At 37.7% G+C, this 20,733-nt stretch overlaps 1 protein-coding gene across 1 annotated transcript in view; it reads right to left on the bottom strand.

Moving 5' to 3' along the window:
* Nucleotides 1-2,987: 2,987 nt before the first annotated feature.
* The window catches only part of MAN2A1 (mannosidase alpha class 2A member 1), a 209,564-nt gene continuing 191,818 nt past the window's right edge, over nucleotides 2,988-20,733 (bottom strand). The window contains exons 21-22 of the mRNA XM_024196940.3: nucleotides 7,531-7,641; nucleotides 2,988-6,099 (exon numbers count right to left, since the gene is read on the bottom strand). Coding sequence (XP_024052708.1) covers nucleotides 5,947-6,099; nucleotides 7,531-7,641 — 264 coding nt within the window. The 3' untranslated portion in view covers nucleotides 2,988-5,946. The remainder of the gene's footprint in view (nucleotides 6,100-7,530; nucleotides 7,642-20,733) is intronic.

The following is a 20,733-nucleotide window of genomic DNA, read 5'->3' as shown; positions in this document are numbered from 1 at the left end:
CTTGGAGATGCTGCTCCTCCTTATATTGCTCTTCTCCACTATAGTGTCAGGAAGGACCTCTACTACCCTCTTAAAATCCTGCTTCTTTTTGAGTTCAGCTCATATCCCTAACTAAACAGGAGATGCTCTCTCAGACCATGAACTGAATCAAGTAATCCAATTTATCAAGATGGGATTCTAAAAAACTGACCCACTGCAACCAACTGTTGTGATACACCAATCCTCTCTAGGTTTCTAGAGATGTGCTCTGAGCACCATAAGCTTGAATGCAAGCACTTGTACACTAGGCTGAACAGGCTCTATACCGGGTGGCTCACCATTAATAGAGTCCAGATAACAGAGGATGTACTTTACTAGGGCTCCCAGAAAATAAAAGGTGCAAGCAACCTAGGTATAATTACTTTTACTGCTACAATACTCATCAGCTTAAAATTACTATGCTAGCTCCTGGGGCAGTCCAGTACCTGGGTATAAAGGTAACTGTATTCCATGGGGATCTTCAGGCTTAGTGCCAGGGATACTTCCTGTCCTTTCCTCTCACAGAGGAATGAAACAATGGCCCGCAGACCAGTGGCTAGAGCTCAATTCTTCTGTCCAGTCTTGTTGGGCCCATCTGCATGGTCCTGGTGTCCACACGTGCAGTTAACACCTTCTGCTTGCAGGCCACTGTGCTATATCCTGTTGCTATGACAACTGCCAACAACAGGCTGGTTTACTGTTCAGCTCTCAGTTTCTCAGTCACAGCTCTAAGGCTGATGACTGCCCAGCCTTCTTTCTGACAGCTAACACCTAGGCTAGAGTTCATGTGCAGCTTCTTGCTCTCTGCCAAGCCTGATCCCTGGTGATCTCTTTCCTATTCTCTCGGCATTGTGGAGGTCTCTACTGACCAGGTTTTGAAATAGGTAACAGTCCTTTCCCTTCAGTTCACTCTGGACGGTTAGAAAGCATCCAGTAATGAGCCAGCAAGATCAATATGCTATAATCCTCACCAAAAGAAGAGATTAGTTTAACATGATTTAGAGGTCTGCAGCTTAAAACTGACAAGAAAGGAAGGATGGGTGGAAGTATGATCCCTTTCTTGTTTTATGGTCACGCTGTGTCACAGCACCAGCACAAGACCAGCCAGATCTCCATGAATCAATAGCAAGTGGTCCATGACCACATTTTGGAGACCATTGCTTTAAATCCTACTACTGAATGCTTTGTTTGTAAGTGGCGTCCATGTGAGCTCCCACATTACTTTCCTGATGGTGCTGAACAAAAACAAGTAATTCTGAAAGGAGAAAACATTATTTGCTCCATCACTGGTAAACTGCCTGTAACCAATTATGATTCCACAGTAAGGTGATCTTAAAAAAGGTGCTTTGGTACTCCAGAAATGATCAGCATGTGCCCAGTGTAGTGCATGCCACACACTGCAGCATACACAGTTAATTTTGTTCTTTATTCTCTAACTTCTGCTTTAAAATCCTGGAGCTTGGAATTTTATATTTTCTTACCACCTGGTTAAACATCAGTTAACCTCTTGGCTCTGGCTGAATGTGTCCCCCATTAAGCCAACTTTATGCTAATTCTGTCTCAAATAAACAGCAGCCATTGCTATTCACTATCATTAAGCTAAATCAGCTCCTTGGGAGACGTCCTAATAAAGCAAGCATCTGTCTCAATTAAAGGTGTCACAAATAAGTGGTGTATGCTGTAGTTAGTTTAAAAAAAATGCAAGACATTCATAATCATTTTAATGAAAAAATATAATTCAGTTAGTGTACTGTCATTTTGACTGCATTTTCCAACAGTCTGCACTTGTTAATTTACTTAATGAAGTTGCTGAAGTAAATTGGGAGTAGTCTCCACTTTATCACTCTCGAATGCATAAAAACCGAACTGAGCTGAATTCTTTTTTAAAATCTTATTAGAAAACAGCTCTAAAATATTTTAAAGCCACTCTCATTCTCTGCTACTTGGTACAACATTTTCCTTTTTGATATTACAGAGCATCTCCTTTTGAATTAAGTATTTTTCTCATTTTCTTTGGTCAGAAGTCGCATATATTTAGTTTTCTGAGGTTAGTATCTATCCTTTATCTACTTGGCACCAGAGAATAATGAATGAGATCTTCTCCTCAAGGCCCTTCATTTTCAGTTTTTATTTATTTTTACCAATTTTATTCCCAGTTTTCACAAAAGCCATTATGGTTTTTTTAAAAAACTGATTTTCATCATATTTTGGAAGTGCCAGAACTCCCCAGACCCATCTCCCTGCTCCAGGAGACATGGATGCTTGGCAGCCTGGGCCACTCAGCGTACTGAGCCACCATCTCTCCCCCAGAGTGGACCCCGAAGGAGAAGAGGTGAGGGAGATAAGAGCACCATCTCCTCATGCTGCCTCCTCCACCTCTTCCACTTCCAGGCCTGCCCCAAGAGAGATGAAGACTCTGTAACCAAGTTACTGACATACCATTTCTCCTTCCAAAAGAGGCTGTTGGCTCACAAGTCCCAGAAAGACTCGAGTGTTGGTGTCCATACTGCTGTTAATCCCATGTCCACCACATACATATTACCAGCTTTATAGATAGCAAGGACAGTTATCAGCATGCAAAGCGAATCTAAGTTAGTGAATTACTTTTCATGTCAAAATGGGTCAAACACAAAAAATCATCTGATGTTTTACAACAAAAGGATTTTTTCAAAAGTTTAAAAAAAAAAATCAGAAGAGAGTGATATTTACCCAGAAAACTGTAAAGTTAGTTTTCGCACTGATTTTCACATGTTTAATGTTTGTAACAAACACTGATATATTCCTGGGAAATTTTAAACAAAATAAAAACCGAAAATGAAAGGCCCCAGGTGTCCTTCACTAGCAGTGCATTTCACAACAGAAAATCCTTATACCCATCAAATGTTACTGGAGCTTCAACCTTTTTGAAGCACTTATATTTTCTGTTTTTAATCAATTGTGGTCAAGGCATTGATGACACAGACAGCATATCACCATAAGGTTATCTTTTATTAGAGATCTTATATTCCATTTCCCCAAAAAGATATAAAACCTTCCAAGAGAAAATATTAAAAACCTTCCATTTAAATCAGTTTGTTTCAGAGACACAATGAACAAGAAAAATCAAAGACATTTAAGATAAGGGAATGTTAAAAAATCTCAATACAGGTACAACTCTGGTCTGGAAAATAAGTACAATGTTTGAAACCATATCTTGAACAGCATTTTCTTTAAATCCATATTTGTGGAAAATAAGGATGCTTGGATCTCTTAACCACCAGTGCAGCTATGAAAATTAGAAAAAATGTAAAAGAACATGATTAATTGGTGTATATATAGTGAATGCACAGAAAACCAAAAATGTCACCAAAACTGCAATAATACAATTAAAGTATTGGGTAACCATTCACAGGAGGCATGGAAAAAGAGCAAGAGCCCAATCTTGAATTGATCACCCAGGCAAAATCTCTGTTTGCTGACTTTGGTGGAAGTTTTGACTGAGATTAGGAGTTCAACATTGGGCCCCAAATTGACTCAAAGTCATAATTTACCATAACTTATAACTTAAACAGAATGCATTTAAGTTTTTCCCTCTGATAAAAAAATTTAAATTACTAGAACAAAGCAGAAGTCTGCTGGTTAAGGAGTATTCAGGCATTATAATTGTACAGCTGGTAACAAATGAAAAACTGATACAATACATTGTTTAATTATATTGAAACAGATCCTTTGGAAACAAGTCCAACAGGCAAGAATACTTTAAAATTTATTGCATCAAAATTTTAAATTTTCTGCTTAACAGAATTTAAGATATTATTTTGAATATCCTCTTTGCACAGAATGCACAGAGTGCTCTGAAGATTTCTCATCTACATATTCAACAAAAATAGAAAATGTTACCACAATTTTCCGCTGGTAAGCCTAAAGACTGTAAATTTCAACTAAAAAGGGAGAAAAATTAAAATACTGTAACGAAGAAAACTTACAGTACATGTTTATTGCATGAAAACATCAATGTACTGTTCTACATACTCTCAAATATAATTCTCACTTTTCATAAATGGTTAGTGGTCAATATATCCTTGACATAATTCACACCAGATTCTGCTAAATATTCTACTCTTAAGTACAAAATATTTAGCAGATTGAACTAAATTATGAATTATGCAATCATGATAAAGAGAGATCCAAACCATGACAGTACATACAAAAAAAAAAAAAAAAGGTAGGTAATTTAATTTTATGTTTGAACTTGGATGTATGGCTACAAGATAGAAATTGATATACCACAGCACCAAAATTACCTAATTAAAATAGTACAGCAGTCAATTTTAGAGTTAGCAGACAGTACGTCTTTTTCAGTTAAGAGGATTTATCATCTGTTAATATTAAAGAAAATCACTGATGAATGCATAAATAAAGCCTAAGCAAAATGAAGTCAGAAGTACAAAGATTAAGGAAGATCAGTAAAGGGAATAATACTCAGACACAAATTAGTATATTTTAATTGTAAACAGTAGCTGTATTCAGGGAAATAGAATTTTCATACTCACATGGCTTCAGCACTCAATGCAAAATACTTGATATGGTGAAAATGAAGTGAGAGGAGTAAGATGCTATTCCTCAATAAGGTAAACATTGACAACATATGTAAGCATGATTATTAGGTTTGAAGAGTGGCATTTTTAAAATATAGGCACGTGATTCTTAATGTACAGTTTACTACAATCTGTGAAATGCAAATACATTGTATGATGGGTTTTGCAAACTATGTCTTATATACTATCAATTCTCTGCATCAAGTTGCAGTTTCCTTGACAGTGGCTGAATTTGAATATTACAATATTCCTTATTCTTCCAATATTTTGTTTTATGACATTGTTTCAGTACATTCAAATAGTCAAAATGTTCAGAACAACACAGCACAAATTTGGTGCCTGAGGACATAGATCAGAGTGTGGCCAGCATGGTCAAATAGAAGAGACACAGTTTAAGTATTATATAAACTACCCTTTCCCCCAAAACAGTGATGTGGACAGTAAAATAGTAACGGGACACATTAAAAAATAAGGCACATTTATCTTGATATGGTAATCTTGATATAGAAAACCCATTTCAGAGAACATCAGTATCCAAATGAGTTTTGTAAAAAATCTTGTATTCATGATTATTACAGATTTACTTTTTTATTGTATATGATAATGGAATAATTGCACATATCCCAATGTGTCAAGTAACGAAATGGGACTTTTATTAAATATTTCTATAATTTTCCATTGCAGGATTAATTTGAAAAATCTCTCTTTTCTTAAGCTATGAAATTCACAAAGTGATGGTAGGGCAAAAAAAAGTTAAAAACTACCATCACTTACAAGACAAAGTCTCCGGTCTTTCACTTTACCAAAGAATTCAAATCTCCATCCCATAGAATAAATTGAAATTCAGTATGGAATAAACTGAGATTACTGTCACTTATATAAATGATTTCAAATATTTGGACATTAGCTATTACACAAGAGCTTTTTATTCCATTTAAGTTCCAAGCTTTATTAGGGATTTCAACATTGCAATTATTTGTATATAAATTAATCAAGGCTCAGCAAAACAAGTCATTTAATCCCACTCCCTCTCCCTTCAAAAACAAAAAACCCCAGAAACCATTAATTATCATTTAACCTGAGATTCAATTTATTGTCGAGAGGTTAACATCCTTAGAAATTTCTTCATGTGTTGCGTTAACTTATACTGATGTTGGTATTTTATGTAAAAACAAAAAAGTTGTTTGCAACATGGCTATTCACTGTGTTGGTCAAAAAAATAATTATAGAATGCATGTTTTCTCACAGTATCCAGAAGCTGGAATAACAATGTGCTTCTTTATTGCACGTCAAACTTAGAGGAAATATAACTGCAGATTCCTCTTCACTATATGAATATTAAAGCCAGGTTTCATCTCAGTCGAATCCGGAACGTATTTATCTCCATAGAACTCATATTGATCTCACTAATATTTCTGGCATCTGGAGGCGAATGCATCAAAGATAAAGATGTAGGTATAAGACTTTCAACGATTAGCTTATTAAAGAGTTTGTGCACCTTTATCTGAAAAATACAAAATTAAATAAAAGTCAATGATATTTAGAAAATTTAATACAAGTTTGAAAGCCAATTTTAAAGTAACTAAGGGCTTGTCTACATGATATAGCAATGCGCACTATGGCTGTATAAATTCTAATGCACATTAGAGTATTGCACACTAACTGGCCCGTGTTGACCCTGCTGGTGTGCATTACAAGTTCCCCACTATGCATTAATGTAGTGATGTTTGAAACAGTACTACATGAATGTGCACTAAGGAACTTTTAGTATGCACCAGCAAGGTCAACAGAGGCCAGTTAGTGTGTGACACATAGTGTTCATTGCTGCATCATGTAGATAAGCCCTTAGTTACTGTAAAATTGGCTTTCAAACTTGTATTGCAATTGCAATTACTGCACACTGCAGAACCGTGTAGACAAGCCCTAAATTAATGATCATTATAAAGGTTTAAAATTAAGTTATGTCACATCTCATTACAGGTAACAGCATGCGTGACAGAGAATCATAACATCAAAGTCATTGAAAATTCCTAACTGACCATATTTAAAATGTTATAAGTTATGCTAGAAAGAACCCATTAGACACTAGTCACTTTGTGTCACATTTGAAAGCAACTAATTAAAATGTATCAATAAATAGGAGGTTTTATTATAGGCATTATGTTTGGCAATATTATAATGAAAATTTTAACCAAGAAAACATTTCATCTTGCCCTACTAACCTGCCAGACAACCCTGCAGTAAACTACTTCCAGGTTGGATTAAACCTACTCTGTGAATGTTATGGATTCATTACCACCAGACAAAATTCTATGACCACCCCCACCCCAAATCTGATTACATAATCAAAGAATCAGAGATGGTAAATTCATTAATGTTTGTGAAGTGTTCAGATACCACAGAGATGTGGGTCATACAAGTACCCAGATACACAGAGAAGTTGATAGAAATGCTTGGGTTGCTATGCTGTTTGCTGCAACCTTCAAGGCAGCATTCACATGAAAGAATTCATATTTATGTTAACTAATCATATGTGCAGAAGACAAATACATTTAAAACTGCATAATATAAGTATTTCCGTAGTAAAATCATTTTAAACAAAAAGCTACTATTTGAAATCATATTTACAGAAAGTTAATAAGACTGAACTCCAACCCGGAAGTTTATGGCAATGTTTTACTAGGGTATTTTTACTTGCCAATACCAAATTAATCTACACACATCAGAATCTTCATATAGTTGTCAAATATAGACCATGTTACTTGGCTTTCAAAAACATTAAATCACAAGCATCCTGAAAATACGGCATTTTAAAAAATGAAATAAATAATTGTTCAACCAGAATTCATACCATAACTATTTTAAAGCATTTTAGATTAAGCATGTATGCAAAAATTACCTTATAAGCTAAAAATCCTCTAATATTTCAACATACCTTTCCCTGAGTAGTAGAGCATAATAGCCCTGTGTCTTTGTTTGAAAATTTACAGTCAAATCCTTTTCTGTGAAGGATCAAGGCTGCTTCATCAGATGGCCCAGAATCTGCCTGCAAACACACAAAATGTAAGTGTACCTTGGAAACTAAATGCTACAAACAGGAGACTTTTAGAACCTCAGACTAATCATTAGCATTTGACCTCTGCGCCACTTATGTTATGAATACCATTTTCCCTAAGCCGACAGAACACATTTCATGTAACAGTTGTAAAAGGACTGAATGTGCAAGAATTTTCTTTATTTTTAAAGTATCTTAAAAACCTGATCCTAAATTTAAATGCACTGGTAATAGTTGTATTAACAGGCTTCTCAGAATAAGCAAGGAAGTAAAGGCTTCATAATTATGCAAGCACACCTCCAGGTTTAATTACTGACCATGACTTTGGTCCCTGCCAAGCTTTAATACTTTAGGCTTAGAAACCTAGCTACTAATCAGTTACAAAATTTACTAGAGACTATGACCAATAATGTAAACTATGAGATTAACTGTGCAGGTTGGTACATGGGCCCAGAACCCACAAAAGGGAATATGCGAGAGTTCAGGTACTCATTGAAACTCAGTTGTGTTTGATCTAATATGTAAAGTCTCTTCAAGTAATAATCACCACAATTATTATTACTAATTGCTTATATTACAGTAGCATAAAAAAGCCTCAATCAGAACCTGTCTTGCTAGGGACTCTACAAAAACAAAGAAAGACAATACAGCTGTCTGGGAAATAATTTCACTTCCATGAAAAATTCCCAAATTGGAATGAAAAGCCAAAACTCCATATTTTTTCATGGAAGTGAACTTCTGCAATATTTTGTTTCAGAAATGAAACATGCTCCCAGTGCTCCCAAGGAGCCTGGCTGTCTGCAGAGGAGCCAGACGACCAAGCTGGCAGGATACACGGCTGGAAACTGAAGGACACCTGCCTGGTTTTCATCAAAAGTTTCATAGAAATCAACACATTTCCACAGAACATTTTGATTTCAATGAATTTGTGTTTACTGAAGGGAAAAACTTTGCATTGGAAAATTCCTGACCAGCTTTAGCAGAGTGTACCGGCTTTAAAGAGCTTATAAACTCAGATGACAAATCATGCAGGAAAGGGCAATAGACAGGAAAACACCAAAACATGTAGTTTTTATGTACAAATATACTTTTTTGTGGCCACTGAGCCTAAGCATTTGGTACTATCGAGTATTGGCACAATTTTAGAGCTGATCAGAAATTTTCTGACAAAACACTTTTCCATTGGAAGATGCAGATTTGTTGACAATTAACTTTTTTGTGGAAATGTGTAGATTTTGGTGAAACTTTCAATGGAAATCAGGCAGGCAATGGAAACTCGCCTAGTTTCCTGCCAGCTCAACCACCTTCCTGTCACCTCCACACAGCCCACCAAATGAGTTGCCACAGATTCATGGTGCCCAGGTTTCCTGGCTCTGCCCTTTAGGGGTAAAAGATTTTTTCAAAAATTGAACATTGGTCATGGGTGGGAAAGACTGTTTTCCAGCTAGCTCTAAACAAAATACTTCTACTAATTTCACAAAATCAGAGTCAATTCATTCTTTCTTTCATTTAGTTCTTCCCCATTAAGTATTTCTATTAATGTAATCAAAAACAGATTGTAAGTCAATAAATGCTGCAAAACACGAGATTTACATTTAGTGTGTTTATCAAACAGTAAAATATGAAAGTACAGTCATTTTTAGAGTAACCATCCTACAACCATCCTGCTATTCAATAATTAAGTCCATGCATTCTATCCAGTCTTAAGATCCATCAATGAACATGTACCATATATTTTAGCAGGAATGTCAGTACACTTTCACCCACTTTACAAAGGAGTGGAGGTATAAAAGGAAAGGGAAGGAATGCATAAAGATAACTTGTCCTTCAACTGAGCAGAAGGGTATCTGATAAGCCCCTTCCATTTCTTGCCATTTGAACACAAAATGTGGTAGCATTTGGCCTTCGAGTATGAGATTAATATCTGGACTGCAACAGTTACTGAGCAGTTGGTCTGCAACTGATTGCCAAATTGCTAGGTGGCACAAATACTTCCTGCCTCTGATAACTGAGAAGAAGGCTGCTCGTAATAGGAGCCAAGAGTTCTAACAAGTTTGCTTCTATGCTGACTTCCTTGATGAGCTCAGCCTGGGGCTGTAAGACCCACAGATGGGCTTCTCAGCATAGGTTTGAAGCTTTTTCATTATGGTGGGTACATCAAGTCCAGAATACTAAGAAACTATTATTACAGAATATACACAGGGCCTCACCAAATAGGCAAAGCTATGGATTAGCTGCAGGAGAGACCTCTGAGCCGAAGTCCAGAGAAGCAAAGAAAGTGGAAACTACCTTCACTACCTTCCTATCAAAATTTTTCACATTGTCGGGTGCTAGACTGGTCTACTAGGGGCTGTGGAACAGAAAAAAGAGGAGTTTGGGTGATCTGTGGAAAAATAACTCCAGATCCAGTCCAACCGCTCAATGCACATGAATTACTGTGACTACAGCAGAGGGTAGCTTCTGCTTCATATCTAGCTTTTTTCCTTGACTTTAGTATGGCTTTTGATACTGTCCCACATGATCTCCTCATAAACAAATGGTAGAAATATAGCCAAGATGGAGCTGCTATAAGGTAGCTAGATAATTAGTTGAAAAACCATTCCCAGAGAGTAGTTATCAGTAGTTCAAAGTCAAACTGGAAGAGCATACCTAGTGTGGTCCTGCAAGGACGGGTCCTGGTTCTGATTCCATTCAATATCTTCATCAATGATATAGATAATGGCAGAGAGAAAAAACGTATAATGTTTGAGGATTATAACATTATGGTAGGGGTTGGAAGTGCTTTAGAGGACAGGATTAAAATTCAAAATGATCTGGACAAACTGGAGAAATGGTCCGAAGTACATAGAATGAAATTCAATAAAGATAAATACAAAGCACTCCACTTAGGAAGGAACAATCAATTGCACACATACAAAATGGGAAATGACTGCCTTGGAAGAAGAATGTGGAAAGGGATCTGGGGGTTATATGGATCACAAGCTAAATATGAGTCTGTTGCAAAAAAAGCTAACAGCATTCTGGGATGTATCAGTCGTAGTGTTGTAAGCAAGACAAGAAGTAATTCTTCCATTCTACTCCATGCTGACAAGGCCTCAACTGGAGTATTGTATCCAGTTCTGGGCACCACATTTCAGCAAAGATGTGGATAAACTGGAGAAAGTTCTGAGGAGAGCAACAAAAATTATTAAAGACGTAGAAAGCATGACCTATGAGGAAAGACTGAAAAAATTGGGTTTGTTTAGTCTGGAGAACAGAAGACTGGGGAGAGGGGGGACAAGGTAACAGTTTTCAAGTACATAAAACATTGTTACAAGGAGGAGGGTGAAAAATTGTTCTCCGTAACCTCCGAGGATAGGACAAAAAGCAAGGGGCTTAAATTGTAGCAAGGGAGGTTTAGGTTGGACAATAAGAAAAATTCCTGTCAGAGTAGTTAAGCACTGGACCAAATTGCCCAGGGAGGTTGTGGAATCACTGTCACTAGAGTTTTTAAGAACAGGTTAGACAAACACCTGTCAGGAATGGTCTAGTTATTACTTAGGGTATGTCTACACTTACCTGGTAGTTCGGCGGCGAGCGATCGAACTTCTGGGTTCGACTTATCGCGTCTTGTCTGGACGCGATAAGTCGAACCAGGAAGTGCTCGCCGTCGACTGCGGTACTCCAGCTAGACGAGAGGAGTAACGCGGAGTCGACGGGGGAGCCTGCCTGCCGCGTGTGGACCGAGGTAAGTTCGAACTAAGGTACTTCGAACTTCAGCTACGTTATTCACGTAGCTGAAGTTGCGTACCTTAGTTCGAATTAGGGGGTTAGTGTAGACCTGGTCTTAGTCCTGCCCTGAGTGCAGGGGACTGGACTAGATGACCTATTGAGGTCCCTTCCAGTTCTACACTTCTATAATTCTATGATTCCTGTGCTCCTGGAGCAATCCCTTAGACAGCTGGCCACAGAAACAGCTCACACACAGAAGGGCTACAGGCTCAGAAAGCTGTTCAACAGCCCAAACTCTGCGTCTCTGTTTTCACAACAGAGTTCAGCAGTCAGATTACAGGTTCCGGGAGCTATACAATGATTCCCCCCCACTTTGAGCAACTTAAAGCCTTCTGGCAAGTAAGATTTCTGGCTGAGGAGCAGCCAATGGCAAGGCACAAAGAATTTGACAACACAAATAAAAACAGAAAATGAAAAACAGAACAATATATAAGACAAGGAGAGCAAATAAGAAAAAGCAGTCATACAGCAACAGTGCTAGATGTAAGGGGTACCATGAGTGTGCGGAAGGGGGTGGGGAAACGTAGTAAATGACATTTATCCATCAAAAGGAAACTCCAACAAAAGAAGATTGGAAACGACTGATCCAAGACACTTTCAAATTCAACCATCACTGTACTGACAAAACCCACTGTGAATGTGGATCACCTGGAATAATGAAGATGAGGTTGAGCCTAAATCAACTCATTGTCATGTTTTGGGTACACCTGAAGATTCAGTTATTGAAGAGAAGTTGCCACTACAGCCAGAGATTCAGTCAATATCCTTGATGCAAATACCCTTTGCTGGGTGGAAAGACAATACCATGTCCCAACTGGCTTCCTTGCTCAGTTAAGACTAAATGCATTTTCTATGAGACTCCTGTTATCAAGATCTTGAGGATGGAGAGCACTAAACCAAGTACTACAAGAAAACAACTATGGCATTCTGGATCACCTTATTGGTAAAACATCACCTCCCATAGCACAGTGTCTGATAGTAGAATAAAATCCCAAGCATTCATTACTGACTGAAAAGATAGAAAAAATAGTGTAACTGATACCACTAAGTAAAACTTGAGCTTTACTTGAAAGTTCCTCATTGAAAATAAGATTCTTAATTACTGAATTGTGTGTACATTGGAGAATAGTATTAAACAGGTATACTGTGTTTAGTACATTTGTGAGTCAAGAATTTTTCTCTATACTGTTTATTAGAATAATAACTCATTAATATATTATTGACCAAAATAATAAGAATGGGATAAAAATAAATTAATCAATATTGAGTTTCTAACTATGAAATACCACACTTAGTATTAGTTCAAAACATAATTTCAAAGTTAATTAAGTTACACTCAGAAAACTAGATAAAACATTTTTGTTTTGCACACAAAATAACAATGTCTGTGTAAAGAGCAGGTTAGAGAAACATCATTGAAAATTCATAGTGCAGAAGCCTGACTTCCTATAGGGGTGAAGTGATGCTAGAAATGACAAGCCAGTCATCCAGTGGACTTATCTTGTAGTCATCTGCATAACAAATGATGGTATGAATATTTCAACTCAGTTTTAAATTAAAAATTATTCTAATTAAGAATTTGAATCTATTAAAATATAAATGTATTAATAAAAACAATTACATGTTAATGAATGGACTTCAAGTAAAGTATAGGCATGTCTATGATTTAGTAATCATATAAGCTATGCCTACGCTGCAGAACACTTGCTTCAGCATGTAGGGAACATGTAGCTAAGACACCACAGCGAAATGCAAGCTACATCCACACTGCAGTGTATAGCTACATAATGCAATGAAAGTCTCTCACAGGAGGGACGCAGCAGGAAAAGGTTCTGGCAACAGGTAGCTGCCAGAGCCTTTCCCTAAAGCCTCCATCCTAACAGAGTCCTGCACTGCAGTGGGAGACAGGGACAGGCATCGCTTGGGCATATAGAGAGCTGTGATACGTGTCTTTCCTCGCTTAAGCAGTGCTTCACCATCTACATGACTATTTATACCTGTGCTGGGGGATTAGGGGGTGTGCAGTGTATGAACTCTACATGCTGCTGCAAGGACTGTGCAATGTAGACATACCCTTGCCTAGAACTATTTGTATATATCCATCCAACCAATGTGTAAAGGAGTGTAAGTAGGTCTAATTTATACAATGTGGTGGTGTAAAAGTGGCCTTCCCTCTACTTTAATCTATACCTCCTTACACCACCTCAGCATGTAAATTAGACTGAGCGTAATTAGGTCTAGGGGAGTGACTGAGTGTAAGGGAATCAAACTTACAACATCTCATACCTCACTTATGAATTTGGCTTGCTATGATTAATGTATGAAAATCTACTTTACTCTTCTCAGCCGTCAATAAAAATTATATATTCTCAGTCCTGTAAAATTTTACACATTACTATGGGACAAAAATTGCTAAGCTACTGCACTATCAAATCTCCCAACTTTTCTGTACAGCTGTCAACCCCTTCAACACTGATTTAATTTTGAACCCTCGACAGTTTAACACTGTCAGGTTCTTGGCTGATAAAAACAAAAACAAAAAAGCCCCGTGCCATGAATTCTCATAAGCAGTATCCCAGGGCAACACTGCTAAGATTTTGATCTGAGTGAGGGAGAAGGGCCATTTAAACAATTTTTAAGTGATTACCGTAAGACTTATAGTCATTTATTGGGAAGTTTAAGCAACACTATAAAGATACACATTTGCTATAAAAGAATATTTAAAAAACAGTTTTTAATGTCAAAAACTAATTTATTTATAGTATATCATTTTACATCAATCCACTTTTTTTAAAAGAAATTTTCCATATCCCTGAAGCACTACGACAGGAAGGTTGATGTTTTACAATATTAGGAATTACCATTTTTTCCTTAGAGGAACAAAATTTAAAATTGAAACAACATTTTATCATAGGATTTCTCTCATTTGCTCTTTCATGGACTCATTTTGATTTCTGCTGTCTTAAATCTAAATAATGCTTTCCTTGTAATTTTGTAATTGAAGGTTCTTTTTAATATGTAAAAAGGTAACACACTAACGTCTCTAAAATATGCATCAACAGCTAGAGTGGTGCAAAGAATTTATAATTGCAGGTAAGAAATATGTTTTGTAGGTTAGCAAATAAGTCATGACATTTATCATTTTCACTTTGAATTTTCTGACAAAAATGAAAGGTTGTTTCTTTGTACAAGAAATTCATTTCACTGGGTAATGCAGTTTTTGCTGTGGAAAAGAAAGGTTTCATACCTACAACTGTTATTCACTTTGCATACTGCCTCTGCAGATTTACACTTTGCAAGTGCACATATCAGTACTATAAAGCACTGACTGAACACATGCACCTTTGTGGTTACATAAAAGATCACAACCCCAACCAACCCATCCAAGCTCTGGATCAGCAGTGGCACTTGGAGACCAGTTACAGATAGGAAAATAGAGAATTCCTTCTGCAGATGTTCACAGATGGGAGTAAAAACCTCTTGAAGGAGGGCTGTAGCTCACAAATGAGGCTAGCAATTTGCTCTCCTGAAAGAAGCATCTGCTTTGGCCTCTAAGGGTATGTCTACACTGCAATTAAAAACCTGTGGTGGCAGGCCTGTGCCAGCTGGCTCGGGCTATGGAGCTGTTTAATTGTAGTGTAGACATTCAGCCTTGGCTGGATCCCGGGCTTTAGGATCCTGCGAGATGTGAGGGTCCCAGAGCTCAGGTTGCAGCCTGAGCCCCAACATCTACACCACAATTAAACAGCCCCTCAGCCTAAGCACCGAGAGCCAAAGTCAGCTGGCACAGGCCAGTCACAAGTCCCAGAATCACAAAATTAATGGTAAGTAAATTCATGAATTGAGCTGTTGTAAATGACATTGTAAAAATAAATCTGAGGGAACAGTGGCTTGAAAGAGTAGATCCTGGAGTTGTCAGTTATAAATTTACCTCCAAAGAAGGTGGTGGGTCCTGCAAAGGACTGATGTGGACTGGGCTCGTGTATCCGCCTCACATTCTGGTGAACACTTACCCCCACATCCTAAGTCCTTGAGGCTCATGTGAGGGGAACAAAGTCTTTGAACTAGAAGATAACGGGTTGCTATTGATGCCACATATCCTGTTGAACATCATGGTAGCTCGTTAATATTAAAATCACTGAATAACCCTATGTAGGAAAGGATGTGGGCAGAAGGGGAAGACATGGGCCCCCCGCATTAAAGATAGTATTACCTGTTCTAGAGTTATTGATAGTTCAGAAAGACAGGACCTATAATGCTTATGTATCAATGTACTGTCTGATACATCACAAACAGGGGCACAGGTGCGGTTTGCTGTGCAAATCAGATGAGGAAACAGGACGAGCTGCACATTCAACATCTATCTAGAATGTGTAGAAAAAATTATGGGAGATTTCAATCAGGGACACATGCTGGAGGTCTCATGCTGGTGTAAAACATCCTAGGAATTTCTAAAAAGTATAGATAACGTAACTTAAAAAACACTGCAACCACTCCGGGTAATTCTATATTAGATTTCATTCTGCTGGATAAAGATGTAAGATCATTGAATTAAAACTGATGGCTGCCTAGATTTAAGTGATCATGATCTAATTTCATTTGCTATGTGCAAACACAATATAGTCCTGACCAGTAATATATACACTTGTTGCTTTAAAAAAGGGAAAATTTCCCAAAGCTAAAAACCATTATGAACAAAACTGAGTTGGAGGAAATATTAAAGCATAAAATATGAAGGATAATTGGGAATTGTTTACAAAGGCTTTATTAGATGCCAATCTCCACCCACCCATTCCGCAGTCAGGAAAGAGGTCTTCTTCGGTTAAAAATAATCATGGTTAGAGGGTAGGTGAAAGCAGCAATACAAAAACAAAAACAACAAAAACCCAATATGTACCTAATGGAAAAAGAAGCAAGCCGATAGTAAATAGTACACATCAGCAGTTAGGAATTACAGACCATCATAAACAAAGCTAAAAGTATCAGTGAAAAATCTATGGCAAGTAGGGTGAAAAACAATTATATTTTTAAAAATATATCAGGAACAAATTAAATTCTTACAATAGTACAGATCTGACACTAGACAATGACAGTAAAATTATCAATCATGATGCAGAAACAGGAGACATACAAGAATATTTCTGTTCTGTATTCAGAAAGAAGCGAAATGGCTGTATCCATATCTTACAGGAGTAAGAAAATACTTTTTCCCCCCATCAGTAACTAGGGAGGCTGTTAAACAGCAACTATAAAAAATTAGTGGGACCAGATAACTTGCATAGAAAAGTATTAAAATAATTGGCTGAGGAGCTATCTGAACCATTAATATTGACTTTTAACAAAACTTGGAACACGGTTAAAGTTTTAGAGGACTAGAGAAAAAGCCAATATTTTGCCAGTATTTAAACACATGGAAAAACAGGATGACACAGGAAACTATTGGCTGATTAGCTATAGCTATAGTCAATTCCAACTATATCATGGAAAAGCTGATATAGGATGCAATCAGTAAAAATTTAAAGCTTGAAACATAATTAATGCCAACCAATTTGTTTTTAATGGGAAATAGGTAAACAACAACACTGTTTCTTTTTATTTAAATCACAAGTTTGGTTGATAAAGATAACTGTATTGGCATAATATACATATTTCTGTAAAGCATCTGATTTAGAATAATAGAAGATTAGGGTTGGAAGAGACCTCAGGAGGTCATCTAGTCCAACCCCCTACTCAAAGCAGGACTTAATCCTGCGTGACGTTCTAATAAAAAAATTGCGTTATAAAAAGTCAATGCGGCCATTTTAAATTAATTAAAAACTGGCTAGCTGATAGATCTCAAGAAGTAATTGTAAATGCAGAATTGTTGTCCAATAGTCTAGTGGGATCCTGCAGGAATCTGCTGTTAGCTCAACATTCTTCAAAAATCTTCAGATGACAAAAAATTTGGTGGAGTGGCAAATAACGACAGGATCAGGTGGCCAGTTATATAGACCACCCTAGATCTCTTGGTATGGTCGTATAATTTAAATACCATGTGTTTTAACACAGCCAAATGCAAGATCATGCATCTAGCAATAAAGAATGAAGGAAACTAAGAGGGAGTGTGTGATTGTATACTGGAAAGCAGTTACTGTGAAAAAGGGCTAAAGAGTTCTTGGGCATTAGGAAATAGTGGGGTCAGAAACTCTTTCTTCAGTGTGCTTGTGGCACCTCTTCTATGGCCCCCTATAGATGGAGGAAATCTTCCTCCAATAGGCCTCTCTCATGAGATGGGTCCCCAAAGAGGAAGGAAGAAAGGAGAAGAAAGTGAAGTGGCCTGGTGCAGAACTGTATGGAACAACCTTTGCAGGTATGTTTAGTACTCAACAGTTGGAAGTAATCCTGCACCAGGTACTGATAAAGGAGAAGACATAAGGTCCGAAGGATGGAGGCAAAGGTGTGTAGTTTTCAACCATCCCACCAAAAAGCTGTTGATTGGAAGCCAAAGTTCAGCTGATGAGCAGTGAGGAATCCTCCTTCTATATGGACATCTTTTATTAGAAGCAGGCTTAGTCAAGGAAGCAGACTGGCCACCATCTCGGAGGCTGCATCCCCTTGTTCCTGCAGAAAGGGAGACTTTTGGAAGCCGAATGTTGGATTCAAATGTTTCCTTCTTATAGCGGACAGACTTAGTAAGCTCTAAGGATCGGGCACCAACCTGTGTTGTTCTGATCTTTTCCAAAGGCCTCGGCCTTCAAAGGATGGTCTTTGATGTTCTTTTGTGACTCAGAGGACCTTAACCAGAAGTACCTTCCCTAAGGCTATATACACTGTGACTCTTTGTGGTCCCTGAGTCACATATACCTTTGGTTATAGCTCTCACATTAGTATCTGAGGCATTACAGGCTCCTCTCACTGAGTTTTCTCTAGCATTCAACTTTGGTAATCAAAGGCTTCTTAGCCTCTTTTTACTTCTCTGGTAAAGAGTCCAAAATGGGACTCCTGGTGTCCCATAGTGTGTAGTTATATCAAGATGTCATGGCCTGATAATTGGCTACATGAAAACCCAGGGAGTGGAGCAAGCAGGTCTTTCTGCCAAAAGTGCTCAGTTTGTATCCTTTCCTGTCAGAGGGAAAAGAGTGAGATGTCTTGTTACCATTGGCAAGTTCCTGTGCGGTAGATAACACCATGGAGTGTTGCTTAAGAATGTTATAGTGAAAATTGATGACCCTCAGTAGGTACTGGGTACATTCTGCCAGCTCTCTGATACTGGTGGTGAGGAAAACACGAAAGCCAAATGTCCTTGGATGAATTAAGATGGCCTGGATTAATAGGAATAGTCAATTTATCTTCAATATGCAGCTGCAAAATATCAAAAAGAGGATCAATTCTGTTGCCAAAACACCTGGTTCAAATTGAAGAGTGCTAACCATTAGCTCCAAAAGTTCATGGAATTGCCTTTGTTCATCCAGGAAGAAGCCCGTCTGATCCTCTTTGACGGGTGACTTGTCAACTCCTTCAGAAGGGGGTCTCATCCCACTCATCAGGTACTGACAATTCTTCTTGAGGAGAAGAAATGCCAATGCAGGTGCAGGTTGTGATTTTCAATTCTGAGCTCTGCAGCTCAATACCATATCCCACAAGTGGGAACATATAGAGGTTCTCAAAAAGAAATGTGTCCTATAGTTAGAAACTAAAGAAACTCAATATACTTAGTTTATCCAAAAGAAAGTCAAGAGATGACTTGATCACAGTTTCATAAGCATCAAAATGGGGAAGTGACTTCTAATAGTAGACTTCTCTTTAATCAATCAGAAAAAGTCATAATGAGATCCAGCACTGGACTGGATGGTTGTCAAGATGAAGGCAACTAATTCAGACTAGAAATGAGGCACAAATTTTTAACAGTGAGGCTAATTAACCATCAGAAGAATTTAGCATAGGGATGTGGAGCATTCTGCATCAAATGAGGACTTTAAATCAAGCTTGGATATCTTTTGTATATGCTATACCTGAAACATAAATGATGGGATTGATGTACACATTATTGGGGGAGGTTCTTTGGCTTGTTTTATGCAGATGACCATAATGATCTTTCTTCTGGCCTGAATCTCTGTGAATATATGATCTGAGGAAGGAAAGACAGGTGGGAATGTATACAGGCTGCATGAATCTGATGGAGGAGAAATGCATGGTCAGAGTACCTGCCTGCTCTTGACAATAAAGAAGGTATTTGGCTTTGCAAGGAGTAAAAAAGTTCTAATTAGGGTTGTCCCCATTTTCTGAAGATTCTTTTGACCACTTATGTATTTTAAGGGACTATTTATTCGGATGTCTACCTCTCAAGTTGTCTCTGAACGATTCTCCCTGATCCCAAATGCCTCCTTGTAGTTGGGCACCTTAACACTGGAGTTGCCATACCCTTTCCCTTCTCAAGTTCCAAAGGACTCCACAATAGGCTCTCCTGCCTCAATACCACCCCTCCTTGGGACAGATTTATTAGAACAATATAGTGTAAATAATCTATAACAAAGTCCCCAAACAGTCCATCTTTCACCCACCGTGCATTAGTCCTTAAAATCCCATGACATCTAGTCCATTGATGTAGCACATATCATAGTCCACCACATCTGGGCTCTTCTTCATTCTTGACCCTACAGGTCACTACAGGAATCAAGGAGGGTGGCTTCCCTACCTGCTGGAGGCTACTTTAACACTTTCTCTCCTGAGATTTCATGGAAAGACTTAATTAAGCCCTCTGATATTAAGTTTACTCTGCAATATCAAGTATTTTCTTCTTGAAGAAAGGCTCAGGTAGACCAAAGATTTAGTTGCTAACTTGCTCCCTTAAGTTTTAAGAGTTTCATCATCTTCTTGCTAAATAGGCCTGAACCTTCAAAAGACAATTTAAAAATTTGGATTTGAGGGACAGGCTGGAGGTCCCGAACTTAACAGCCATTGTATTTATCTTGTGGCAGCTCCCAATGAATAGCTAAATCATAAAGTAAAAACTGATCTGGTCATCAATGATGATAATTAGTGGTATGGAGAGTATTAGAAAATTATAACTTTGACCCACATAACCTAACCTCTTGGGACACTCTTCTGAGGTAAATAGAAAGATTTACTCCACTACATTATTGTGATTAATGTGCACAAGCCTTGTCAAGTAGTGTCAGGCTAAGCAGTGTTAGGCCTAAAACTTCCAGAAGTTGTAAAAAGTGGGTACAGTTAAATCCTGCAAGCATAAGCATAATCTATCTAGGAAGCTTCATAGACTAAAAAGAAAACTTTGTAAAGATAGATACAAACTTGTGGTTACTATGCTCTGCA

Source organism: Terrapene carolina, unplaced genomic scaffold, assembly GCF_002925995.2.
Source record: "Terrapene carolina triunguis isolate 2854851 unplaced genomic scaffold, T_m_triunguis-2.0 Scaffold69, whole genome shotgun sequence".
NCBI classification, from domain to species: Eukaryota; Metazoa; Chordata; order Testudines; family Emydidae; genus Terrapene; species Terrapene triunguis.
This window is presented reverse-complemented; position numbering and strand designations above follow the sequence as displayed.